Source organism: Triturus cristatus, chromosome 9 (genome assembly GCF_964204655.1).
Source record: "Triturus cristatus chromosome 9, aTriCri1.1, whole genome shotgun sequence".
In the NCBI taxonomy this organism is placed as follows: domain Eukaryota; kingdom Metazoa; phylum Chordata; class Amphibia; order Caudata; family Salamandridae; genus Triturus; species Triturus cristatus.
Window position 1 is genome coordinate 1,037,027,586 of NC_140592.1, and position 27,896 is coordinate 1,037,055,481.

Consider the following 27,896-nt stretch of genomic DNA (forward strand, 5'->3'; position numbering starts at 1 on the left):
GTATCTATATAGCTATATCTATATATCACTTTAATATATAATACGTAATGTAGTAATAATATCTTTTAATGACAAAATACTAGCAAACATGTAAACCTGTCAGGACCTTCGATGAGATTCTAGCAAGAATCTCATCGGTGCTCGGCGCACCCGGAGACTTGGTGAGTGCCGGCGGCGGGGAGGGGCTGGGACTGTCGGGAGAGGCCCCCCTGCATGCACGGCCTGCCTGCTGTGAGAGTGAACTGGGCCCTGGGCAATGTGAACTAAGAACTTGCCGCCCCCCGCATTGCTACTGTGGCTCCTGATGTGGACAGTGAGTCCTTCAACACTGCGGCCCTGGTTGTGGACTTCGGGCCGGCCTTCTATTACGTCTCCTCTGGTGGGGATGCAGTCCAGGAGAAGTGGAATCGGGCCCGCAGTTTCTCCCCACCTGCTGTGATCCGCCGCAGCCAGCCCAGCCTATCGAGCCCCCTGGAGCTGCTTCCGTGACATTCCCTTGGGGCCGTGACAGTACTCCCGACAAGGGGAGGCCCTGGGACGGGGGACCCAGCCGTGACCACCGAGCGGCGTGAGGTTCCCAGGCAGGGCCCTCCGCCACCCCCTGCCCCAACTCACTTTGGTATCTCCTAGTGTGGTCTTCGGGCCCTCTACTGCGGAGACCCCTCTTACTGCCCTTGGATTCGGGCCTCTGCTGCGTTGCCTCCGGGGTCCTGTGGTGCGGGGAGAGTGGGTGTCCGGCCGCATGTATCGAGCAGTGTGAGGTCCTGGAGGGAGCCTCTTCCGCCGTCCCCCTTCCCCCGAACTGCTCTTGTGGCACCTGGCGTTGTCTGTGGACCCTAGTACGGAGGCCCTGGGACTGGACTCCTGTGCCGTTGCTTCCGGTGTGGGGTCTCACCCAGGGAGATGGAACCGGCCGCATGCACCGAGCGGCGTGAGGTCTTGAAAGAGCCTCCTCCACTGCCCCCTGTTGCTATCTTGCTCCAGGGCCTTCTGAAGCTGAGCGTGGGCACCCGCTACAGAGACCATTGTAAGAGACATGTCTGGGCCCCCTGTCCGGTTGGGTGGCGGCCATGGGTCGAGACAGGCCAACCAAAACCCCTGCCGCCCAGACTAAAAGGGACCGTTTCACCCCCATGGACTCCGGGGTGACTGGTGGAAGCACAGATAAGGATGCCCCACCTGCTGCGGACCTATCTACCATCCTTCAGGCTATCCATGCCTCACAATCCTCCGTGGAGGGCAAGATTGCTGAAATCCGGGTTGAAACTCTCGGTCCTTGACAACCTCAGGGAGGGAATGGATACCAACCAGGCCCAGGCTTTGGTCCTCCTCGATCTCTCAGCCGCCTTTGACACGGTTGACCACACCATCTTGCTTTCCCGTGTCAGGACGGCGGGGATCGGGGGTACCGCCCTGGTGTGGTTATCCTCCTTCCTGAGGGACCGCACCCAGGCTGTTCGCCTGGGTGACTTTTCTGCGGACTTCCGGAAAGTTCAGTGCGGGGTTCCTCCCTTTCACCTCTTTTGTTTAACCTCTATATTGCCCCCCTTATTTTTTCGTTGCAGCAAATGGAGGTCAGCGTATACAATTATGCGGATGACCTCCAACTTGTTTTCAATCTCTCTTCTTCCTCTGCTTCCATCTTAAATTTCCAGTCCATTATGATTTTTATCCGGGACTGGATGAACCACAACCACTTGAAACTTAACCCGGACAAGACCGAGTTGGTGTTGACGGGTGGTTCCTCCAGTCCCTGGTCTTCACTTTTTTGGCCCCCTTCCCTTTGTTCTTCCCCGGTCCCTTCTACCTCAGTTAAAACTTTAGGTATCAAACTTAATTCTCAGCTCTCTCTTCACTCCCAGGTTAGCTCTGTGGTGTCTTCTTCTTTTCTGTCACTACGCACCATCCGCAAGGTATCCCCCTTTTTTTCTTTTGATGCCTTAAAATTGATCATCTTGGCGATGGTTATCTCCCGCCTGGATTATGGCAACGCCCTATATGCAGGTATACCTGCATATAGTTTAAGGCGTTTGCAGTTGATCCAGAACCAGGCGGCACGGTTGGTGTTCAATCTTCCAAAATCACATCACGTAACATCCCTTCTCAAATCCTTACACTGGCTCCCTGTCCGTGAACGCGTCCAGTTTAAGCTTGCTTCTATCATCTTTCAAGCACGACTGGGCGCGGCTCCGGCCTTTATTTCATCTGAGATCGTTCCCTACGGTCCAACTAGGGAACTACGCTCATCCACGCAATCCCTGCTGTCAGTCTCCCGTTTCCGGAGGAAGAAGTGGGGAGGATCGAAGTTTGCGACCCTTGCCCCAGTCCTGTGGAATTCCCTGCCTTTAGAGCTTAGATCTCTAACTTTCTACCCCCAATTCCGGAAAAAGCTCAAAGCTCATCTATTTGCTAAATTTTTTAACTAGATCATTTGCTGTTTTTGTCTTCTTTTTATTATTTTCTGTTATTTCTACTCTGGGGATCTGTCTGTTGCAGCGCCATGAAACCGCTGGTGAAAGTGCGCTATATAAATATTTTTAAACTCAAACCGAATCCTGAATTTCCACCGTGGAAGACGACGTTCAGCAACTTAAGTGACAAGTCGCTCGTCTCCAATCTCACACCTAAGAGCTCCACAGGCAGGCAGAGGATGCAGAAAACCGGTCCCGCCGCAACAACCTTCGCCTGGTGGGATTTCCGGAGGGGCAGAACAGGGCCGCACGGCGGACTTTATGGAGAAGTGGCTGCGCTCATGGATCCCCGAGGGCTCCCTCTCCCTGCCTGTGGTTCACGATCAAGCGGGCACACCGCTCCCTTGCTCCTAAGCCGCCCCCGGGGGCACCCCCCAGACTGGTCATAATGCGAATCCTCCGCTTTAAAGACCGTGACTCTGTCCTGGCCGAGGCCGGCAAGCTGCAACACCTCAAATCAAATACGACAATCATACGAATATTATCTTCCCTGACTACACTCGCGAGGTCCAGGGTCAACGCCGCTCATTTGGGAAAGTCCAGCAAAAGCTGCGCGCCCTTAACATACAGTGCAGGCTCCTCTTCCCGGCGCTCTTGCGAGTGGTGTTCTCCAACAAGATCCTATTCTTTGACACCCCTGAGGAGACTTGGGCCAAGGAGGAACGCCCCTTGGGGGCCAGTGACCGAAATCCACCACCCGTGGGTGCGGCTGGTGGGTGCGCCCGACAGGAGACCTCTGCCCCCCGGCCTCAGCGTAATATTTCATGTAGACGCCGTGGCCAGAGGTGAGCCCGCTCTGATTCCCTTCTGGGCCCCTCTTGGCAGCCTACTCCGCTCCCCGGAGACCCACTGGTCGTGCGGCGATCTGGCTCCTCCGGCCGCCTAGACCTGGGGGGAGGGTGCTTCGCCTCGACCATCGCTGCTGGACCTGCCAGATACAGATCTCTCATGTAGCCTGATGCTTCTCACAGGCCCCGCATGAGCTCGTCTCTGCCTGCAGGGCCTAGCTCTGCAGCCGGAGGCGGTACATTGGCTCACCACTACTTCAATTCCCGACGGACTTGATTATCAACATCCTGCTATGAGGAGTGGTCCTCCACGCTTCCCCATTCCCAAGCTTTCTAGTTTGGTCTTTTGTTAGTTCTTCACTGTTAGGGCGACAGATGCATCCGTTCCTGAAGTATAGGGTGGGGGTTGGGTAGGGGGGACCCTTGTCCCGAGTTCTATTGTTTGTTGTTTATTTTTTTGCACCAGCGCTTCTGCCTAGCTGTGAAACAACCATACAGTGATCGACATTGTAATTCTATGCCTCTTAACCCCGCACACTTGTACTACCACGCTCCCTGCCCACGCTGTGTGATCGACTACTCGCCCAGCCTGCCTATGCCTGACGGTTGGTCTGGAATGACATCACTTCATGTTATGTCCTGGAATGTTAATGGCCTCCTAGATAAGGTCAAGCTCACTGCGGTCCTGCGTTCTGCCCAGCGACACACTGTAGATATACTGATGCTTCAGGAGACTCACCTGGTAGGCAACCACTGTCCCTTTCTGGCGTGCTATGGCGGGATTTACCCGCGGATCTCGGGGGTGGCGGTCCTGATGCGCCGCGCTATTCCATTTGTGTCGCGTAAAGTAGTACATGATCCGGGGGGCTACTTTGTCATCTTGGAAGGGAACATTGGGAACCAATCCCTGAACCTGATCTCTGTGTACTCCCCTACCCCCGCCCCCCTCTCTGCTGTCCACCACACTTCAGCGTCTTGCTCCTCTAGTGTCTGCCCTACCCCCGGGGACGACTCTTGTTGGGGGGGACTTCAATGCAGTTATGGACCCGGGCCTTGACACTGCTGCGGCCCCTTCTTCCTCCTGGGTTTCCCACTCCACTCTCCTTTCGGACTGGGCGGCGACTTTGGGCCTCGGAGATGCCTTGAGGCTCTGGCACCCGACCACTTAAATGTACACTCATACATCAGCCTCCCACTGCTCGCCTGTCAGACTGGACTATCTCTTCCTTCCGGCCCTGGACTGTCGGTCAAGCCAGGCCATCACCATCCTTCCCAGGGGCATATCAGATCACTCCCCAGTATCTATGAAGATGGGCAGCCTCCCGGCGTCTTTGCATCCCATCTGGCGGCTGAACGCCTGGTTTCTCCAGCACAAAGACTTCTAGAAACACGTAGGGAAAGAACTCCCATCAATACTTCTCCACTAATCAGGGCTCGGTCTCATCTCCTGGTACTTTATGGGAGGCCAGTAAGGTCGTCATCCGCGGCTTTGCCTAAGGCCAACTCAAACTCCAACGTACGAAACAAGATGCCCGTCTCGCACTTCTGGAGGCTCAGGCTGCTCGGCTTAAAGCCCACCCACCAGGGGAGAGAACAGAGGCTCAGGATCGGAAATTGAAGTTTTTGAGGGATGAGATCAAACAGGCCTCCATGGAGTCCGCTAAGCTGCTATGGAGGTCCTCCGTGGCGCAAGTGTATGGATGGGGAGATAAAAATGGGAAGCTCTTGCATCGTTTGTTCTATAGCTAACCGTATTATCCCTGAAGTGATTGACTCCCACGGGGAGATCCATCGGACCCCCTTGGCGGTGGCCCAGTGCTTTGCCTCGTACTACACCACTCTATACTCTGTCCTGCCTCCAGACCTTTCACTCTCAGGGCTCCTCCAGCGTGAAAGGTTTCCCCTCCAGTGACACTGAGGCAGAGGACCTAGATCTCCCAATCACTCCGGAAGAAATTAATGATGCTATCTTCTGCATGGCCGCGGGTAAGACACCGGGACCGGACGGGCTCCCGCAGGACTTTTATGCGTCTTACCGAGATACGCTGGTTCCCCACCTCTTAGAGATGTACCATGAGGCGACTGACAGCGGCTCCTTCCGTCCTGAGACGGATCTGGCAACTATTGTAGTGATTCCTAAGTCTTAGCCCCCCTCGGCCCAATGCTCTGATTATCGTCCCATCTCCCTCATTAACTCGAAGCTCAAGATATTTGCCTCGGTCCTTTCGAACCGCATACGTCCTGAATAAGCTTGTCCAAATGGACCAATGTGGATTCATACCCTCCCGAGGAACCAGGCATTGCCTCAGATGGCTACACCTCGCTCTGGCGAATCGACAACAGCTGACCCCCTATCTCTCTTTGCTCCTCGTGGACTTTGGGAAAGCATTTGATTCAGTTGATTGGCGATATTCGGAGGCAGTGTTGTTGGAGATGGGATTTGGGACTCTACTGCAAGCCGCGAGCCCAGGTTATGGTCAATGGCGCCCTTTCACGCCCCTTCCCCATTGGGAGGGGCACGAGGCAGGGTTTCCCCCATTGCCCCTCCTTTTTTTGCTTAGCGATGAAGCCCTTTGCTTCTCTTATTCGCACTGATCTGCTTCTCACGGGATGGCAATGGACCGGTCTGGCGGAGGACAACATTGCCCTTTACGCTGATGACGTTCTGATATTTTTGTCAGACCCAGCTCGATCGGGGCCTCTGTCTCCGAGCCCTGCACTTCTTTGAACGAGTCTCCGGCCTCCGACTGAACACAGCCAAATCGGTCCTGGTCCCCCTCATCTATCGAGAGAGTGCTTTGATTGGCAGTCGTCGATTCCTCTTCGGCGACAGTCGTTCACGTATTTGGGGATCTGGGTGGCCCTCCTTCCCGACCTCGCCTGGCCTCTCAATGTCACTCCTCTGGTGAAACGAGTTTTTGCTGATCTCCTTAAACGGCAAGCCCTGCTGCTAAACCCTATGGGTAGAATAGCCCTTTATAAAATGATGGTTCTGCCACAATTTCTTTATGTACTTCAGAACACACCTCTCTCCTTCTCACAGTCCTGGTTCCGGGAGATAGGCGGTTTGGCCACTAAATTCTTGTGGGGAGGTCAGAGACTGAGGCTGGCCATCACCCAGTGCAGGATACCGCCCTTTGACGGTGGGCTGGGAATGATGAACCTGTATTTATATTATTTGGCGACTCGGCTCCTTACAATTCATGACTGGTTTAATGGTGGCACTACCCGGCATACCGCCTGGAGCTACATAACTTTGATTTCTCCAACATTCAGGGGATGCTGTACGGAACCGCTATATCTCGCACTCTGCCTGAGGTCACGGGCGGGGTGCTTTTGGCCTGGCGGGCCGCCCTGCGCCACGCCCACTGGTCGGGCAAACTAACCCGATATACCCCACTGTGGTGGGGGAACGTGGCTCAGGGACGTTGCTGCTCTTTCTGGCTTCAGAGCCTGGGATCTCATCGGGGTTTCACAGCTTGGGGATGTCTGGGGTGGGAGCCACATACGCAATTTCCCAGAACTGAAGGCTCATTTCTCCTTCCACACCTCCCAGTTATATCACTACCTACCGCTGCGCCATGCCCTCCACACCCACATCTCAGAAGGGACCTCCTTACCTGAATATAGTCCACCTGAAGCCCAGGTCATGACTGGCAATCTGGGGAAAGGGGGGATTTCCCGCATCTATCGCTCCCTCACAAATAACACCCCCAACTCCCTTTCCCATCTCCGGGACAAGTGGGAGGGCTGGCTTGGATCCCTGGGCGATGCTTATTGGAGAGATGTGCTGATGGCCCCCAAAACAGTCACCGCTTCAGCGTGGCTCCGGTTAGTTCAAACATACTACTTACACGCGGCCTACCTCACGCCATTGCGTCTTCATCGCGCTGGGCTCCGACCTGATTCTTTCTGTCCCCGCTGTGGATGCCCCCAGGCTGACATTTATCACATGGTACGGCATTGTCCTGCAAGCACGCGCTACTGGGAGTTAGTGACAGGGGAACTTACGGAGGTCCTGGGTTGGGAGGTACCCCTGAGCCCGATGAACATACTCCTGGGTGTTACAGAGGGATTAGATGGGACCAGAGCCGAGAAGCTTTGTTTAAATACGGCATTGATGGTGGCTCAACGGGATATTGCAGCTATTTGGCTGGACCCGACAGCTCCTTCCATGGCGTGATGGCGCAGAGGGGTGGATTGGTGCGCTGCGCAGGAGCGACCAATGTATGCGGCCCGAGGCTGTCCCAAAAAGTTTCGAAGGGTGTGGGGCAAATGGGTCGGGGTGGTAGAAGACTGAACATTCCAGATGATTTACTTATGGACTTGGGTGCGGACAATGTTGCTTGCTACTCCTATGTTGAATTGTACATGCTGGGATATTAATAATTTTTTGTCACTGTTATGCACTGATCACTGTACTAGGAGCTGGTATTGTTTTCCTTTGCTGCATCTTATAAAATCAATAAAACTTGCTTGTCAAAAAAAAAAGCCTATTGTCTTTAACACATGCTTTGCACCAGCAACCATAACCAGCACTGGAAAACGAACTTTCCTTCAGGAAGAAACTTAAGACATGGCTGTTTACCCGTTAATGTACCAGAGGCCCTACTCTCGGCACAGTACTCACCAGCACGAGAAGCCTTCGGGTAGCCATGCGCTCTACAAAACCTAAACATAAGCATACAGTCACAAAATTTGAAGTTTAAACCACATTACAATTGGCAAAGCAAAATACTAGGTCTCCTAAGAGGGCCTATAAATGATTATCACAGTGCATATATTCTATTCCCACAATTTGTCATGGAGGTAATCAACATTAAACCCCTTGCCATGGTCATAGGTTTGCTACATTACCCACAAAGCCTGCTGTATTGAGCATAAGCTTTGACATATTGCCCCCAGAGAAGAACAAACACCAAAATTACCTAATTATCTAGGAGACCTTGTTTGATAACATCACAGTGGCATTTGTTTGATCTTAAAGGGCAAGACCGAAAGGTCAAACAAAGTAGCTTTGCTTGATAAAGAGCCTGACTGGAGCAACTGTATGAACAAATGATCACAGCTTTTAATTAAACGCCAAGCTCTCTAGAAGACAGGGAATAACATTTGACCTCTGTCTTTGCAGAGCAAATGAGACAAGATAAAAATAACATTTACAGGCCTCTTAATTGTTCATTCACTTCTGAACTCCAGCATGGTTATTTTGGCGCTGCCTCAGCCACCCCCGATGCCTACTTCCAGCACCTATGGCACAGGCTTGAAATTGAGAAAAAGGATTGTTTAATTTATGCTAGGAACACTGTTCAAAATAAACAGGCTTTTAGACCGAACATTGTTCCTCACAGGCATGTGAGACCGATGTACTGCAGGGATAGTTAGAAGCAGTCAAGCAGAATGGTGGAAGGCATAAAACCTTTTAAAAGAAATACAACACGCTTACTGCTGTGAACTAGCATACAGGAGACATCTGAAAACAAATCTACTCTCCTGGAGTGCCTCCCGAAAAAGAAAAAAAATAGTTCCCAGGCAGCAAGCACTCATGGAAGAATATAAGGAGCCAGTCGGAGAGGTGGTAAACAGGCTGTGCTCCATGGAGGCGCAAAGAAATGCTGAACAACCTAAAAGAAGTAAAGCCAGCAAATAGCAAGCAAATGGAAGCTTAAGACCATTTTAAGTAATCAATGAAATGCATTCTTAGGGAAGCTGTCATGTCCCGCAGTATGTCTTTGCAACCAGATAGCAGTGCTATCTGGCAGGTTTTGACCTAAAGGGGCATCTAGATATTTTTCAAATGTATCCATTTTATCTCTTAAGAGTGGTCGACAACTTTTCCATAGCGTATACTTATAAATTCCATATTTTAGAACACCACAAATCCTGCGTTGGCGAGTCTGGTCCTTTCGATTTACTGAGAAATTGTCAGTCTGGCTGCCACCCGAAGCTGGATGATGAGATTACCTGTGGATGTAGATAAAAGGGTACAATCCTCCTCCTCGTCCATGTGGCCTAATAGAGCTGTTAAAGGGTTCCCCTGCAATTAAACTTTGATTAATTTGTACATGCACAGAAAAATCAAAATCGTACATTCTTTAGTTGGTCACATTCCCATCATGTATGAACATAAGAGCCCATCACATCACTGGCCGTCTAACACACATTGAAGTCACCATAGATGGCTTTTAAACACACTGGTGTCAGATACAATTGTAGAATTAATTTTATATGCCTACCCCTTTTTTTTATTTTTTTACTGGATGCAAATGGAGTACCTAGCTATCCTCTACCAGATTAATAAACATACATTTTCAAGTATAACTTATTCTATGTCCTGTGACCGTTTCCAAGCATATGTTCGCTAATGTGGGGGAGTGTTTCAGCCAATGCCTGATACAAGCAGGAAACTACTATAGATCCATATCTTCTAAACTAGTAGTGTTGCTTCTCCCACCTTCGCTCACTCAGCTCCTGCGCCGGCAGTCGTGCCAGTGCAGGAGTTGCAGTAAACATCATTTGGTCTCAGTTGGAAGTCATTTGGATATTGCCCTCTACTTTTAAGGTTCCCTCCATCAAACAAGGACCAAAGCCATAGGTCTCTACCGTCTGTCCACTGCATGTAACCTCTGTCTGGCATACATGGTTTGAAGTCTGGATTCACGTCTCTTCCCTCATCTGGTTTGTCGTCATTGCCTTATCGGCCATTGGTCTCCAGGTGAACTGCCTGTGGGATCATAGTATGTTTAGAGGTTTAAAATCTCAATTGCCTCTTGTTTGGTGGAAATAAAAATGGGTGTATGAGTGTGGTGTTAAGTCTAAAAAGTAAGCCTGGGCGGAGATAAGTGCAAAAAAACTCTGCAGAGCTCCGCAAGTGTCAGACTTTCTTTAGATAGATGCAGTTCGCAATGATTTTCATTTCAGGTGCTTGTCCGCACTGTGCAATCATCGCGAACGCCACCATGCACCGTTCAACCGGCCGCTGCTTCCTTTCTGCTGCTCGAGTAGATTTTTACTGGAGCGGCAGCTTTCTCAACGCGAACACACAGTTTCTCAGCGCGAGCGGTCGCAAGCATACGCGACCACTCGTAATGGGAAATCTGACCTCCAGCGTTGAGAGATCTTGCAGGTTGATTTTCCACGCTTGAGCTCGCCAACTTGATGTTGACGATCGTGAACGAGGAAAAATCTTGCCGGGAGGGGGATTTTACCCACTTGCCAACTTGACGTTGATGAACGTGAGCGAGGGTAAAAACTCAGCGAAACGCGGAGTGCGGAAAACTCTGCTAACTCCACGAGCGGAGTTCACCACCTAGACTCACTAAAAAGCAGCATAGCACTTTCCCCGCCCCCACCCCCCCACCTGTTTGGCCTTCAAGTAATCAGTCGCTCAATGATGTACTTTCATCACCATCAGACCTGAAACTTGTCTCATTGTTTTCAGAGCAATTGTATATCCTCTGAACAGAAAGAGTGCAGTCTTTCAATCTGCCCTCAGGATTTCTTCTTTTACATTAAAAAAGTGACTGTGGGTCAGAGCATCAGGGGCCAAATTGTTGTCCGTTTGATAGGCATTAAAAACTATGGGTTATATGAAGTTCACATGAAGTGTTACCAGGAGCTTGTAATAAGAATTGTAGCAAGTCTTGAACATGCTGCTCCAATTCTGGATCTGGGGCTGTTACCGTAATTCCTCTGATTCTCACGTTATTCCTTTGAGATCTGTTTCTGCTTTCATCCACTTTATCTAATAGTGTTTGGTATCTCTTTTCCAATTCTTCCAACCTAAATTCTATTTCATCCCTATAATGTACCCCCTTACCCCACTGCTACCTCTTATTGCTCCACTCTGTTTTCAGCTTTTTAAATCGATTGATCAGTGTCTGAGATGACTTTAGCAAAATCCTGTCTGATGTTCAGAAGGGACATTCTTACCTGTACTTGAGTGATCGCTGGTACCAGAGGACCTGGGCTGGCTTTTCTGAGAGATCAACATGTCTTTAATTGTGGGCATATTTGGAATCTTGGCTCTCAACACCACCATTGCTGCAAGGTTTTCCACTGTTGATTCCCTTAAAAGATGAAAAATCTGCCGGACCACACACTTGTATAGAGAGCAACAGCATGAATCCACCACTCAGGAGGTCAGGGTTAAGGGCAGGTAGGCCACTTTGCTGCAAGTGTGGTTGGAGAGGTCATTTGGTCTCAGTTTGTTACAGGGTATGATTAATGGTAGTTTGGATTACTTTGAGGGTGGTTTTTGTTAAAAACTATTTGTGTCGAGAAGTGGCTTATCACGCGGAGTTCCGACAAGAAACTACTGTCTGACATCTATGCATTCCTGACACAGCCTGTGCACCCCTTGCCTTCTCTGCCATGGCCAGATGGGAGAAAGAATGCGAATACTCCTTCTCCGACAAATAGTGGAGTGACATCCTTCACCGAGCATGAACATCCTGCCTTAACACCACCAGTAAGGAAATGCTCCTCAAAATAGCCCATTATTGGTAACTCACACCAGCAAGAGTAGCTACTTGGGACCCCAAGGGGGACGGGATGTGTTGGTGAAAGTGCGGACAATGGGTTACGCTCACCCATCTCTTGTAGCAGTGCTCCAAGATTGGTCCATACTGTTCAGAAGTATTAGATGCCATTGACACCATGTTAGACACAGACATACCCAAACTCCCCACTTTCATACTACTGGGTCTTCCCAATCCACTCACTTACCTACTAAAATCTCCCAGGGTCAAAGCTATCACTTTTACGCTGGGGGCAGCAAAGCAACTCCTGTTAGTCAGGTGGGGGGCTGACAGGATACTCTTGCATCAGGATTGGTTGCACAACGTCTGGGATACCCTGGGAATGGAGAAACGTCCGGTTAAGGAGCAACTACGGCGGTTTGACAAGACGTGGCAACCGTGCATAGCGTACTTGGCGGATGAGTTCCGCGAACTGACATGCCCCTACTACTTGCGTGTCCTACGCTTAACAGCCACGAAACCCACCACGCCTCACCAGGTTGCACCCATCTCCTAGTATCACCAATGCCTTGGAAGAGAGGAACCCGCCCCCACCCCTTCCCCTCCCCCTTCTTCTCCCTCCCCTTCCCCTCCCCCTTCTTCTTCCTCCCCTCCGTTCTTTTTTTTTTTGATAAACAAGTTTTTATTGTTCTTTTTTGCAACAAAAACAGTGAGCCTTTCAGACCAACAATATACATTCGTCCCATCTGGGAATCATTACCCCTCTCAGCCCCCCCCCGTACCACCCCGCCCCCCACCCCGCCCCACCAGATCACATTACATTTCCTAACCATTTCCCCCACACCCTACGGTATTTTTTGTGGCAGCCCCGAGCTTGGTAGAGAGACCGCTCCTGCGCCGCACACCAGTCCACTCCCGCGCTCCACCTGGTCAGACTGGGCGGCTGCGGCTGTTTCCAGGCTGCCGCAATGTCCCGCTTTGCCACCATTAGCGCTGTCATAAGGAACAGTTTGTCAGCGCGGGAGCCGTCTAGTCCATCAGTGATACCCAAGAGGATGTGCTTGGGGTCGTGCGGCACCTCCCACCCCAGGACATCCGTCAAGTCAGTTTCAATGCTACGCCAGTACCCCTCCAGTTCCGGGCATGACCATACCATATGGATGAAGTCGGCCGGGTCAAATCCACAGCGAGGGCAGGCTGCGTCGGTGGAGAGACCCGCACGGCGCATGCGCGCTGGTGTAAGGTATGCCGCATGTAGATAATAGATTTGAATGAGCCTCAGCTTGGCGGAGGCAGTCACCAGCCTGGGGGCCATAAGGGCGTCCCGCCAGTCGATCTCGTCCAAGGGACCCACCCATTCCTCCCATCGCTCCTTCAGACCCTCCTGGGGCACAGGGGTATTGTTAACAAGGGAACGATATATTCTGGATATGCCTCCCTTTCCTAGGTTACCCATCAGAACCTGAGCCTCCGGGGGGCTATGGTCCGGCAGCCGGATGTCAAGCGGGGTGTGTACCCGTATGGCGTGTCGCAATTGGAGGTATCTATAGAATTGGGATGAGTGGAGAGAAAAGCGCGCCCGCAGTTCAGAGTAGGAGCACATGCGCCCCCCTCGCCACACGTCCCCCAGCTGGGAGATACCGAGCAGATCCCACGATCCGAAGCCCTCCAGCCCCACAACCTCCCGCAACCATGTCCCATGCCAGAGAGGGGTGGCGCGCGTCAATGTCCCGGTCCATCCAGTGTGGCGGAGCGCAGCCCGCCAAGCCAGGAAGACCGCCCTAGTGATGTCGGGGCAGGAGGTGGGAACCGGGGCGCCGTACATGCGGTCCTGAACGCTGGAGAGACCCAGGGCTTCCAGTTCCACCCTGTAGGCCGGATCGGACCATCCCCCCCCAAACCAGTCGTGGATGACCAGAAGCCGGGTGGCCAGGTAATAAAGGTAGAGGTTGGTCATACCAAGCCCCCCATCAAAGGTGGGGAGGCGGCAGATCGGCAGGGCCAACCTCGGCCGTCCACCACCCCAGAGGAACCTGGTGGCCATCCCGTCCAACTCGCGAAACCACGACCTCGGAAAGGACACCGGGGTGTTCTGCAATACATACAAAAACCGAGGGAGGATCATCATTTTGTAGAGCGCCACGCGCCCCAGCGGGTTCAGCGGGAGCGAGTGCCACCGGGTGAGGTCCGCTTTGGCTTTTTTGACCAAAGGGGCCACGTTGAGTGCCCAGCTCAATTCCGGGAGGAGGGAAACCCAGATGCCCAGGTATTTGAAAGACAGTCGGCGGAGGGGAATCGTAGTCTGCCAATCGAAGCATTCGCGGGAGGGGTGGAGAGGCACGAGGACCGACTTGTGCGAGTTGAGGCAGAGGCCAGAGGCGCGGGCAAAGCGGCCCAAAATGTGGAGAGCCCGAGGACCCGAGCGCGCTGGGTCACCAAGGTACAGCAGGACATCGTCCGCGTAGAGGGCGATCCTGTCCTCCTCGAGGCCCGGCCACTCCCATCCCCGAATGAGAGGATCCGCTCTGATGAGGGCGGCAAGGGGCTCCATTGCGAGCGCGAAAAGGAGGGGTGAGAGCGGGCACCCCTGCCGCGTGCCCCGGCCGATCCGGAACGTTCCTGACAGCGCCCCATTAACCAACACTCTGGCGCGAGGGCGCGCGTACAGAACCCGCACCATCCCAACAAACTTGGGACCAAAACCCACATGAGCCAAGACGTCGAACAAGTAAGGCCACCCCACCGAGTCGAAGGCTTTCTCGAAGTCGGCCAGCAGGAGAGTGAGGTATGGAGATAGACGGTGGCGGTGCGCCAGAGCCACATGGAGGCGGCGGAGGCAATGGCGAGTGCCTCGATCCGGCATGAAGCCGCATTGGTCTGGGTGCACTAAACGCGACAGGAGGGGCCGGAGCCGCTGGGCAAGGACCGCGGCATATAGTTTGATATCGGTATTGATCAGAGAGATCGGCCGGTAGGCCGACCTGTCACTGGGCGGCGGAATGGATTTAGGCAGGACCACAATCGTGGCAATGTCGGCCTCCGGAGGGAAGGAGCCTCTCTCGACCGCCTCCGCGTACAGGGCACCCAGCCGTGGAACCAAGTGCTCCTTGTAGGTGGCATAAAACTCCTGCGGGAACCCGTCCGGGCCGGGGGTCTTCCCTGCGGACGTGCGCCCTATCGCATCTCCGATCTCCGCAGGGGAGATGGGAGCCTCCAGGCTCTCCCAATCACTCGGCCCCAGCCGGGGAAGGCTGAGGGCACCAGCGGCGAGCAAGGAAGCCAAAGACAGATCCGATGCCCGTGCCCGGTAGAGTTGCGAGTAATACTGAGCGAAAGCGTCCGCTATAGCCACGGATGAAGACTGAAGCGCGCCACTCGAGTCGGTCACCGCCGGGATGATGCGCGATGCCCTGGGGTAAGTGGCCAGCCGGTGCAGAAGTGCCCCGTTTTTGTCGCCCCAGCCGTATACCCGCGCCACCGAGGATTGCCAAAGAAGCTTAGCTGCGTCAAGCGACCGCTGACGAATCTCTTCGCGTAGGAGCCGTAGTTGCCGGGTCTCGGCCGGGTCGCCAGAGTCAGAGACGGTTTGCTCCAGGCGCAGCGCCTGAGCCTCACAGGCCGTGAGCTGCTGCAGCTGCGTCAGGCGGTGTTTCATCACCTGTGCCTTAGCGACCCCCCTAACCGTGGCCTTACAAGCTTCCCAGAGGGTGCCCGCCGAGGAGACCGACCCGTCGTTGTCGCCAAAATAAAGTGCCAGCGCGGTCCCCACTTCCTTACGGAGCGCCTTGTCTTGCAGGAACCATGCATTAAAACGCCACAATTGGCAAGCACCGTGAGGCGGGGGGCCCAAACCCAGCAAAAGCGGAGAATGGTCGGATATCCCCCGGGGAAGGATGCGGACGTCTTGGATACCCAGACAGTCGGCCGAGGGGACAAAGATCGCGTCAATGCGTGCCTGAGTGTGGTGGGCGGCCGAGGTGTGGGTATATTGTCGCGTGCATGGGTGCCAGAGCCGCCACACGTCACAGAGGCCCTGTGCCTCTGCCCACCCGGCCAGCTGCTTCGCCCGCGCCGCGCGGGAGTCCGAGACCGGACCCGAAGAGTCGAGGTGCGGGGCCGAGACGGCGTTAAAGTCTCCTCCGAGAACAACAGTACCAGGTGGAAAAGCAGCTAGCCAGGACGCGGTCAGAGATAAGGCCGAGGACAGCCCCGTGGACGGCACGTAAAGTGACAGGAGGCTGAGTGGCCGGCCCTCGAGCGTGCCGCTAATCGCAACCCCCCTCCCCTGGGAGTCATGGACCACTCGGGCCAGCACAAAAGGGAAGGAACGGCGCAGGAGGACCGCAACTCCCCGCGACCCGCGCGAGAACCCGGAGTGCCACACCCGGTCGAAGCCGAAGCGCGCCAGAAAGGGACAGTTCTCACCAAGGAGGTGGGTTTCTTGAAGCAGGAGCACGTCCGCACCCGCGCGCTGGGCGTATTTAAGGACAGCAGTGCGCTTAAGCCGGTCCAGCAGGCCGTTCACATTCCAGGACAGGATGCGCACTTGGGCTTTGGGGGTTAAATCAGCCATGGCAGCAGTGGGAATGGAGCGCGCCGGGGAGAGGGCAGGCGGGGGGCACCGGGTGGACACCCTTGAACCCAGGCGTCAGCAGAGGGGGCACGGAGCGTGTGGGCCCCTGAAGGACCATGGAGCCCCCACCGGGGGAAGCGAGCGGACGGTGACGGAGGGTGAGCGGCAGTAGAGCGCGCAAATGGAGCTGAGTGAAGGGATACGACGCCTCGCGCCGCGCAGCGCTGTGTGAAAGGCTCAATAAGTAACAGTGCAAACGCAAACAAAACAGTCTCGTGAAGAGAAACCCCAAACGAACCCCCAACCCCAACCCCCCACCCCCCACCCTACACTTCAAAACCAGAAGCATCTGTCGCCCGAACAGAACCAACAGTCACAAGACCCCAAGCTCAGGTGCTCGGGTATGAAGAGCGTAGTGGACCCCTCCTGAAGTACGGATTACAATGTGCGGACCTGGGCTGGCACTGGGGAGCACAAGAATGTGGAGCCCCCCACCCCCGCCCTCGGGCAAGGCTGTTACCTTCCCCGCAACTACAAGAGACAAAGAAAGAAGTCAGATAGCGGGACTGCGAGAAAGGTCTGATGAGTCAATGTGCGTGTTGAGGGGGGCCGGAGATCCGGTCGGCCCAGGTGATGCTCGGCCCCGGGATCCCCCGGCCGCCCGGGAGGAGGCTTCAGAAGAGGCGGAGGAGTCTCTCATCGGTCTGCCAGAGGCGCTCACAGATCGGGCCTTGAGGACTGTGGCACCTCGCCGCTGCCGGGAGCGTGTGCGCTTCCCGCGCCGCGGCCGCTGGGACCCAGCCACAACGGGGCACCCGGGCCTTGCAGCGGGCGGCCCCCCGCCCGGCTGCCGCAGAGGCCGCTCCTCGGTAATCCATGTCCAGGCCGCCCTGGGGGTATCAAAGAACAGCGTCTTACCCTGATAGACAAGTCGGAGGCGGGCCGGGAACTGGAGCTGGTACTGAAGGCCCAGGGAGCGCAGCTGCTGCTTCACCTCCGTGTATGAACGGCGCTGCTCCTGGACCTCCCGGGTGTAGTCTGGGAAAATCATAATGGTGTGATTGTCGTAGGCCAGTTTGCCGCTCACCCGAGCCTCCCGCAGAATGGCATCTCTGTCCCTGAAGTTAAGGATCCGAAGAATGAAGGGGCGCGGGGGGGCCCCTACCGGAGGCTTGGACGCCAGCGACCGGTGCGCCCTCTCCACCACGAACCAGGTTGACAAGCTGCCCGCCGGCATCCAGGATTTAAACCAGGCCTCCAGGAAGTCGTCAGCCCGGCCCGACTCGACCCCCTCCGGGAAGCCCACCAAGCGAAGGTTATTGCGGCGGGCGCGATTTTCGGCATCCTCCGCCCGCCTGTGTAGTTCTTTGGAGTGGGTCGTGAGCTCCCGGACCTGGTCTTGTAATTGATGGATGTCGTCCTCCGTCGCGGAGATCCGCGATTCGGCCTCCGTAATGCGGGCCGTGGCGTTGCGGAGATCCTGCCTCAGGAGCGCAACATCTATCTTCACCTCTCCCACCATCCCCTCCAACGAGGTGCGAGAGGCATCGATCGCGTGTAGGATGGTGGCCAAGTCTTTGTTGGGGGCGGGCGCCTCCCCTCCGCCGGCACCCGGGGGGTCCGGTGTCGCGAAGCGGTCAATCTTCGTTTGGTGGGATGCCGCCAGCTGCTTAGAGCCTTTGTCCTTGCCCATGATGGAGCAACGCGTCGCGCCCTCCGAGGCCGGGGCCGGGCCAGCACCGCTCCACGTCCCGTGCCGCGGGCAGTCCCAGAAGGAGGCCCCCGGGCAAGCCGCGACACTCGGGCCGCACCAACGCCGTCCACGGCCTCAATCTGCAGGGCCAGTCCAGCAGCTCGGAGCACCGCTACTGCCCCCGCTCCCAGGATGCAGAGGTCACGGGGTGCCCCCCTCCAGCCCACCGCAGCCCCGTGGGCCACCTCGCCAGGCGGGGGGGACAAGGAGCAATGGGCAGAGGGGCCCCCTCGGCAGCAGCCTCCCAGCAGGCGGCACCAGGCGGAACCAGTTCGACGTCGCCCCCCCCGTCAGGTCGCCGCTGCGGCACCAGAGCGCGCTGTGCGGGGGCCTTCCACAAGATCCAGGGGGGGGCCGAGCCTCCACGGGGGTCCTCGCCAGCAGCAATCACCACCATACGCTCAGGGGGGGGCCGTAGGGGGCGGAGGAGGACAGTCCTCAGGAGGATGCACCGGTTCCAAGGCCAGGGCGCGACAATCTGGTGGGTGGCGGCAGTCACCGATCCGGGCCCAGCCCCACGAGCTCTCACCACTACTCGGGCCGATCCGCCCGCCGATCAGGGCCCCGCGGCCGGGGAAGGTCCAGGGAGGCGCTCGGGATCTATCGCCCCCCCCCCGACTCACCCGCGATGTGTCGCAGACCGGCGTGCCTCTCCACGGACTTCTCTCGCGTCCGGACAGCTGCCAGCAGACAGAGGCCTGCGCCCCTCGTGGAGCGCCGCGGGCGCTGGTAGCAGGCGCCGCCGGCCGAGGAACCGGCCGAGTGCGCACCTTCACCGCGGTGACTCTGGCAGGCGGCAAAGCTCAGTCCCCAAGGCTCAGGGGCAGCCAAAAGTCGCAGCGAGGGTAGGGCTACAACTCCGCAGCAAGTGGCAGGAGGCGGAGTGCAGCCAGGACAGCAGCAACGGAGGAAGAACGGATGTGAGGGGTCAGGTAGCACGGAGCTCTACCTCGGCGCGGCCATCTTGGCTCCCCCTCCGTTCTTTTAATACTTTAATTTATATGTAATGGTGTTATTATGCTTTTGGTCTCTTTTGATCTGTTCCTCTGTTTGCCTACTGAATACGCATCCAAATGAATACCTGCCGGCCACTGGATGCAGGCAGTTCAAGTTGTACTGTTGCTGTTCTATAAAATCAATAAAAATGATTTAAACCGAAAAAAACTATTTGTGCTTTCTTCATGTCCGTTTTCTTGAGTGCATCTAAAGGCAATGTAAGTCACCCCACAGTCTGGGCCATGCTGTCCCTGATATGGACCACATTGTGCCTTGGCCCTCTGACCATGCATGCAAGGGCATCATCAGCCCCATGGCTTTCCATTTCGATTGTGTGTGGAGAGTGACTGACTCCTCAACACAGCACTCTCACCAGATCATTCTCGGGCCAGTAGGCCTCCTGCTTCATTACTTACTTCTCTGAGCTTCGAACTCTCTGCCTGCTCCACACCATTGTGGGTGCTGACAGATGCTCACTGGCTGCCTGGTCGACTGCCTGGCCTCTGGTTTCCCCACCCCTCACAAAAATCATGTCTTCCTGACATTACAGTCACACTTTGTTCACAAGGGGTAGTGCTCAGTGACGGACGGTGACAAGTGGTGAGGCGTAAAATGATTGTCATACTGCACCGTAGCGAGTGAACCCGAACAACCTTAGGGGGGTTCGGGGTTGTTCTCTCCCGGAGAAAATTTTGAAAAGAGTGGAAAAATGGTGCATTTTCAAGAAATTTGAGAAAGCAGGAAGGTTAATAAAGCAATTGTGAAAGTGCAGTTATTACATTAAAAAGAGATGTCATATAACCTAGGTAGCTGCTTGTTCAGTATAACCACAGAGCTTCATAACAGACTTCGAGATATAATGCATTTCTTTCTACCTAGTGTTTTTCTCTTTGCCTCACTCATCCTCCCAGGTTGCTTATCTGACACTTCGAACCACAAATGTTTTTGCACACTTAAATGATACCTAGGTGCACCAAATTGGATTTTGAGACAATAAACTCCACACCCTGATTCACAGAATCATGGATTTGAAGAATTTCAGATTGTAAAATTCACTTACGATTCTACAACATCTAACGTTAATGAGCATGCACATGAAAATATCTAACTGTGGGGAAAAAGTTGCATGTGTTAATTGATACGCCTTTCAGCATGATTGTTGAATGCTGATTTTCCTTCCGGGCGGGGGGGGGGGGGGGCAGCACAAAAAATGTGTCATAATTGAAGAATTCCTAGTGATACACGGCTGTCTGCTATTGCTCGGATTTGCCTGAAATTCACTATACGTCTCATATAAAAGCAGGGGAGCTGATTGTTTTGTAGAACTATTTCCGTACTCTTGTGAGGTTATTTGATCTGATTGGATTGTGTAATAAAGCAGATCGTTTTAAGACTCCAATATTGAATTGCAATGGAGCTCAACGCAGCACTGGAAAGCGTACACGCGTAAAACACAAGCAAGTTTGGCTCTGAGACAGCAGTCCCAGGCAATCAGATATCAGAAGCAGTAAACCATAACTCGGGGCGTAGCAGATCTGCAAGCCGGGAGTGAGGTGCATTGGCAGAGATTTTGGGGGATCTCAGCAGTGAAATAGTAGCAGATCTGCAGGCCGAGATTGAGGTGCATTAGCAGAGCTGTCAGTGGATCTCAGCAGTGGAATAGTAGCAGATCTGGAAGCCGAGATTGAGGTGCATTAGCAGAGCTGTCAGTGGATCTCAGCAGTGGTGGAATAGTAGGGGAACTGCAGGCCCGCATGGAGGTGCATTCGCAGTGCAGAGCTGCAATCGGGGATCTCATCGGTGGAATAGAAGCGGATCTACAGGCCCATATTGAGGTGCATCAGCAAAGCTGCATCTGGGTCCCAGTACAACAGCAAGTGGACATGGATGCTAGAGCTTGGCTGAGTTCTGTGCTACCTACACAGACGTGGAGGTGAGGACTGAATTTGATTGGCCGAGATGTCCGTTTATATCCATACTTGCACAGCCGTGGATGCTGCACGGAAAGATTGGTAGAGGTTCTCGGGTAGAGCTACAGTGGCAGTAGGTGGTGGGAAGATGGTCGAGTGGAAGGATGCCCTGCGTTTGGCATCGAATGGTAGCGAACCACAACCTCAGCACATGGGAGTTAGAACAGGGACCTGATGGACACGGGCATTTAATTGTTGCTATAAAATTAAGGCGAGCGATAAAGTTAAAGTTTTCCCAAACGCAGGCCATAAACTAAGGTGCAGCGTTCGTGACACACAGAGCCCATTGAACGTGCCAGCCACAGCCGCGCCCTCCTATTAGCATCCGGCGATCGCCAACCTTCCTCCAACAACGCTTTGTGCCACTACACATGGGTATTTCATTTATTATTCACTCTCAAAGCTGCGATGGCATTTTTTCGGCCTGGGTATAGTGGTAACTGTTTTGTGTTCTTATTTGCAGCAACAAATGTAGGCACAGAGCAAAAGGTTGATTGGGGAGCAAGACATGTGGGGTGATGGGACTGCAGAAAAGGACAGGAGGGGACGGGGTAAGGGTTCGCTAAGGGAAGGGGAAAATCGTGAGCAGAAGTGAGATTAACCTGGATATAACCTGTGTAGGAAGGTTGTACTGGGGGAAGGAAGGACGCTGAAGGGCTGAAATGTAAGAAGGAAAGGAGGTGTGGGTGTTATGAAGTGTCACAGTCTCAGGCTTAGGGACAACATAAAACGTTTCAGGAGGGCCTTCAGTATCTACATGTCTCGGACTCGCGTCGCACGACATGAGCCATCCAACAATACGAGCAGTAGTCAAGACACCGCACAAGGTCTGTGTGTGGTGCAGTGTTGTGTGGCGGCGCGGTAACGGGACAGCTGCGCTGAGACGTACGTAGGTAGGAACGAAATGGCCATCCAATCATACTGCATGGCTTCACAATGATAGCCACAGTCATTGGCCAGACAAGTGCGGCTGCGGCAGTGCTGCCACTCACGCGGGCACCCAGGCCATACTCTGTTTATTCCCGGACCTGCCCTCAGGCTAGCGGTGTGTCAGCCAATCCTGGAGCTGCTTGCAGTGCCAGGATTGGCTAAGAGCAGGGTGAGTCACCGCCCAGTATGAAGCACCCTTGGGTCCCTCCCTCACCAGTCGCTCTGCGGGAAGGTGGTGTGCTGCGCATGTTCGGGCTGGTCATAAAAATGAACAGCCCAAAAACGGACATGCGCACTAGTGGTGCGGCGCTGAGTCTGTCACTCAAGCTGCCGCAGCCCCACCCCCTCGGCCGTCCGCGTCTGACTGCTTGCCTCGAGTCGGGCGTCAATCACAAGACTTTGTTTTTAATTTATATTTACTTAAGAAAGTTGTTGGTGGTGAAGGTGACGGTCGATGGGGCAATGCCCCAACGCCCCCAATGGACGCACCGCCACTGGTAGTGCTCCCAACTCTGAGTCCTGTTCTCCTATTGTAGCTCATCGTGGAGAACGTCTTGCAGGGTGGTGTGAGAGGGCCTGGAAGTCACCTCATCAGTGGTATTTAAAGTATGTTCTTCTGTATTTGCGGTGCTGGATGTTATTCTCCCCAGCTTACTCTCTGCTTTGTCTGGCTTCATTTGAATTCCTTCAGATGTGATATTAATCCAGGTGTCAAGACCTCTTGGAGGGCACATTTAGATGGAACAGGTGAGGCAAATGAGTCAAAATAAGGTAACTGACTGAAAGTAGCACCCCAAACGTTTTAAAAGGATGGAAATGGTCTATACATAAGTGGAAACTGACAGTCACTACGCAATCTGAAAGTTGCTGTGTCCCATTAAGCACAACACTGCTGCTTTTGTAAATGCAGCTCTTGACTGAAAACTGTTGAAGTTTTTGGGGTTTTGCTGACATCTTAGGGTGTCTAGCTTTTGTTACTATGATTCTTTAAAAAAAATAAGATTAGAGTTCTCTTTCTTTCCTCTTTTCTTCCTGTTTCTATATAGGTGTTTCTCACCTTGCTTGTTTCTCTTCAGCCACCACGTCTGCTTTCTGACAGATGCCCTTTATGTGGCAAATATGAGAAAGATATTTTAAGTTGACCGTGACATGCTTGATTCCAGGAATGGAAATCTGCTAGGCAATGTCTTACAGGTGCCTGAGATCCTGGGAGGAAGTACACATCCCAACTCAGCTTGACAATCATCAGGGAAAGACTTGTGTGAAGTGCACTTACTCATGTGGATATCTTTCCGTTCTTTTCTCGTAAGGGACCAGGTCTGTCACCCAAAGGGTTTCAACAGATACACCTCAGTCACTCCTGCTCGTGGTTGACCTTGAGGGTGCTCGACATTGCATCATTCCAAGTTGAAGGCTTCTTTGAACTCTCTTTTAATGTAGGGATCTTTTCAATATCTAGGACCTCACAGTCCCTATGGGTATCACAGTCAATGGCCTTGATATAAACCACTCTCCTTATTCCGCCATGAAAGAGGATTAGGAATATGTTTCCTGGACTGAAGACGAGCTTCTGTCCATTTTGGCTATGGTAGACCATGTTCATTCTCCTTTCCTACGAGACGCCACACTGGTCCTACTTAGTTACTCTCCTACGTTTACTTCTACTCATCTACAATCAGTTACTCCCAGCATTTTTCAATAACTTGAACTTCCATGTCATACATTTAGGGCAAATTGGTGAAAAGATAAAGGGATAGCATCAAGGGCTATGCAAGGCATCCTTCAACACACAGAGTATTGGTCTTCCCCAATGTGTTTAAGGTTCCCCAGAGATGTTAACACAAGAAAGCTTATCAAAATAAGTGAAACATGTGTCCCTGGTGAGTACCCTTTTATCTTTTCTTCCATAATTATGGTTTCTTCTGCAACAACAGTGGTTAAATTACTACTAAATAATTTCTGGTGTATCAATTCAATCTTAGTTAATATGTGGAAAGGAATGTTTTATGCATGTCTTTTACCAAATTGGACTTCTTGAATTTGGTGAGGAAATGAAAACAAATATTTAACTAGTTTGATAGTATTGGCTGCCTTACAGAATATGTTAACAAGTGAGAACTTTCTGTTTTGGAAAATGTTTATTTTTAACTCAAGAGTTTACACGCTATTTTTATTCCTAGGTATATGAGCAGACCAGTCATGAGTGGTCCAGGACTGTATGATCCAACAACTATCATGAATGCAGATATCCTAGCATATTGTCAAAAGGAAGGCTGGTGTAAATTAGCTTTTTACCTTCTGTCATTTTTCTACTACTTGTATGGGTAAGTTAGTAGTTAATCTACGATATATTCTCTTAATTGAGTTTCATTGGTGTGACGTTCTCTTGCTATAAAAGGACAAATACATGTTCACCGAGGTCAGTTTTGATGCCCCTATTTCACTGATGGACATACAGCTTTGATCTGACTGCCGATTTATCAACTTAATTCTCTTGTACTGTGGCTAAGCCACCATTTTGATGCACATTTTACCTAAACAGGTTTAGTCATATAGAAAAGGAGTGTAAGATTTTAGTGAGATTGGCCAGGCACTGATGAGGAATGAAGCGTGACTGACAAAATGAAACAAAAACATGACTCCATCATATGCATTTCTCTGATACTTCTAAATATTGAATATCTTTGTCTATGTGTGGTAACTCGAAAGAGTAAACTCGCCTTTTTCTTCTTCTTCAAAAACCTAGGTAATTCAATCTGAAAAAGGTTTTAATAGAATCTTAAAACCTAAGAAATATTGATTGTCTTTCCTAAAAGTAAAGAATTAAATAGGGGAGAGCTTGGCAGAACAGCCCCTAAAAAAGAAAATTGGCCCTTTTGGGACACAGCCGCATTAGGAACATTGGGACACCTCCCGGACTTTGATAAGTGGGACCTAGTCAGTATCACCAGGGTTGGGGACTTGTGGCAACCAGGTGATGTTGCCCCCTTTCCAGATTTACAACAAGACTACCAGTTAGCACCTAACAAAACATATCCCTATCTGCAAGTCCGACATGCACTGAGGGTGGCGCTTCAGAGGGTCATGGTACTGCCAGAGTCCCCACCACTAGAGGACAGGCTTCTTGACTGATGTATATCTAGCAAGGTCACATCACTGTTGTATAAGAAAATACTTCAGAACACTCCTGAGGCTCTGACACAATTGCGCAAGCATTAAGCACACAATCTGGTGGGTCTCGAAGACGAGGACTGGGTGGAGTCCACGGCCTCCCATAGAGAAGTGGCCATACATTCAGATTTCCGCCTCGTACAATAAAAAAAATCCTTCACCATTCGTATTATCCCCCAACCATGCTGTTCTAAATGGGTAGGAGATCAAGAGTCTGTTGCAGACAGGGTTATGGCCACAAGGGTACCTTCTACCACACAGTTTGATAATGTCCAAAACTACGGGGCTTTTGGGTGACGGTAATAGATTGTCTGAACAAAGTAAGCAGATCCTCCCTCACCCGAGAGCGAAATGGTGTCTCCTCAGTGTCTGGGAGGAAACCGACCTGCTCCTTATGGAACGTATATGGTTAATGTTTGGGATGGCCATCGCAAAAAGGAACATTGCCAAGATATGGGGAGCGGAATACGTGTCCCTGCTAGAGGGTTTGAGACACAACATGGACTAGTGCATGCTGACCAAAAGGCTGCCCACGAAAATAGCTTAATATTTGGGGACACTGGAATTACTCCAGAAGTAATATTTGTGGTGCCCTGGACACGGTTGTCGTTTCTGATTAGAGGGCCCATAGCGGAATCGACAGTAATGTTGAAAATTGTAATGAGTAGGAGGTTTGGGGGGAAGAAAGGTTTTTAAGTTGCCATATGTGTGATGCCTTGGTATTTTAACTGTGCTCAATTTTGTATTGATCTATTTTACTGAAAATGTCAATAAAAAGATTTCTAGAAAGGAAAACTGGCCTGTTACCTTAAGCAGCCCAGCTAATCTTTTAACTGAACATGCAGTGCAGTGCAGTGCAGTGCCTTGGAAGTTAAGACTGATATTTGTCTGTGGAGTTGAATCCCTGATAATGTGCTGTGGCCAATATTACTGTGGTTAAACTTTTTATTATGGAATGGTATTTAAAAGGAACAATTTAACATCTTCTGGCAAATGTTATTCAGGAAGGTACCTTTTCACATTTTCTGGTGTCCTCTGCTATTTTTGAGACATTTTGTAAAAGAAAATAGTTTTCGGTCTTTTATTTTCCCCACCGTTCTAGTTGTTGTACTACAATGACCATAATGTACTGGCATGGACAACTTGACTATAATGCACTGGCATGGACAACAGAAGCAAAGGACAGGACAAAATGAAGGTTGCAAAGATGAACTGCACCACTACATGGGTCATAATACAAAGCAAAAACATGAACGAAGACGCCTATTTAAGCCATGAACTTGCACATGTGAGTGACTTGCTGACCTGATGGTGTGCTCGACCCATCCAGTTGTTTATGCGTTTACTGCACGGGCTGATACAACCCACTCTGGTGCCACCAACAAGAAAGGTACTGTCTCTAGGCCCAGAATTCAAATAAAAACGCCCAGACCAAGATCCCCTGACCCACAGGCTGATTGCCTCAATATCTCAACAGTGCCTAAGAGGTGTCAGAGGATCCAGTAGAGTGCTACCTTAAACGCACTGCCAGGTAAGGGAGAATTGACACAGTAGGTTCTATAGTATGTGGAGTTTGTTACATTAATGAGTGCCTCAAATGTTTTAGGCAATTGGTACAGTGGATCGTTGTGGAGGTCAGTGCAAACATTTAACTCAAGTCTTCATCGAGACATATCAAGATTTCCAATGTCCATCCAAGTTATAATCAACTGATATTTCTGACCTCACTGCTTTTGGATACTGTCCTGCTATCTGAACGCCTTTTAGATTCAAGCCATATTCAGAGCAAAGGGTGATGAACCTGCTCTTCATGAGAAGCACACAATTCTACTCGCGGATGATTACATACTTTGGCTCAAGATGGGTGACTCTTCGAAAGTTCTAGTCCTTCAGAATAGTGAAGAATTTTCCTAAACACCTCTTGAAGCCCTTAGTAAAGTGCTATTACTGCCAGTCGATTGAACTGTCCTTTCTAGGTCTCGCTGAGCCAGCGCATGCGTTGCTCTACAAGACATTTAGTTAGTGGCTTTTCAAAGTGCTACCACAATCTTTTCCTGGCCTCAAGCTTGCGTTCACGAGCGCAAGCACGTGCGCAGCCGCCATGTGGCTTTCATGGCTCATTAAGCCTTGCTCTCCCAAGTGCCTCGCTCTGTCCCTCCCCACTGAAATGAAAACATTGATTACGGGTACCCACATTGCTTCGAAAAGACCTATAACCTTCCGAAGTAAACGAATGCATATTTATATTGTCTCTCTGCATGTGTTACCAAGATTTTCTTAGAGCGAACACTGACCTCCAGTGTTCATTTTGTGAAGTGCTTTTCTATTATTGTAAAATTAATTGCCAGCCATGGGAAGTCCGAAAATTCTAGTCCACACACAGTTTAAGAAGTACGAAGTGAATGAAAGTGTCAGAAAACCGTCCCCGTCTAGCAAGAAATGAACAGAGGTGGCTTATTTCTGCATACCTTTTTTATTAGAATGCCCTTCCTGGACGAGATCTAAATAGTCAATGTACAGGTGAATAGCTAGCTTGTAAATAAAATACTTAGATTTCCGCTTTGTTGTTTTCTCTTTTTAATGTCATTTATATTAGGGATTCCTTTACAATCCATATTTGAGGCGCATGTCCACCAGTTACCCTTTTAAAGAAAGGATTTGTGTACATAACAATGTTGTACGGTCTTCGAATACCTGAAACAAGCATACACGAACACCTAGCTTCGGTTTTCTTGTTACAGACTATTTCTGACATTACGAATCC

The 27,896-nt window shown here is 51.8% G+C and overlaps 1 protein-coding gene across 1 annotated transcript in view; it reads left to right on the forward strand.

The window, feature by feature from the left end:
- The window catches only part of CNIH1 (cornichon family member 1), a 117,712-nt gene that overhangs the window by 80,988 nt on the left and 8,828 nt on the right, over nucleotides 1-27,896 (forward strand). The window contains exon 4 of the mRNA XM_085626833.1: nucleotides 24,142-24,285. Within this exon, the coding sequence (XP_085482959.1) occupies nucleotides 24,142-24,285 (144 nt within the window). The remainder of the gene's footprint in view (nucleotides 1-24,141; nucleotides 24,286-27,896) is intronic.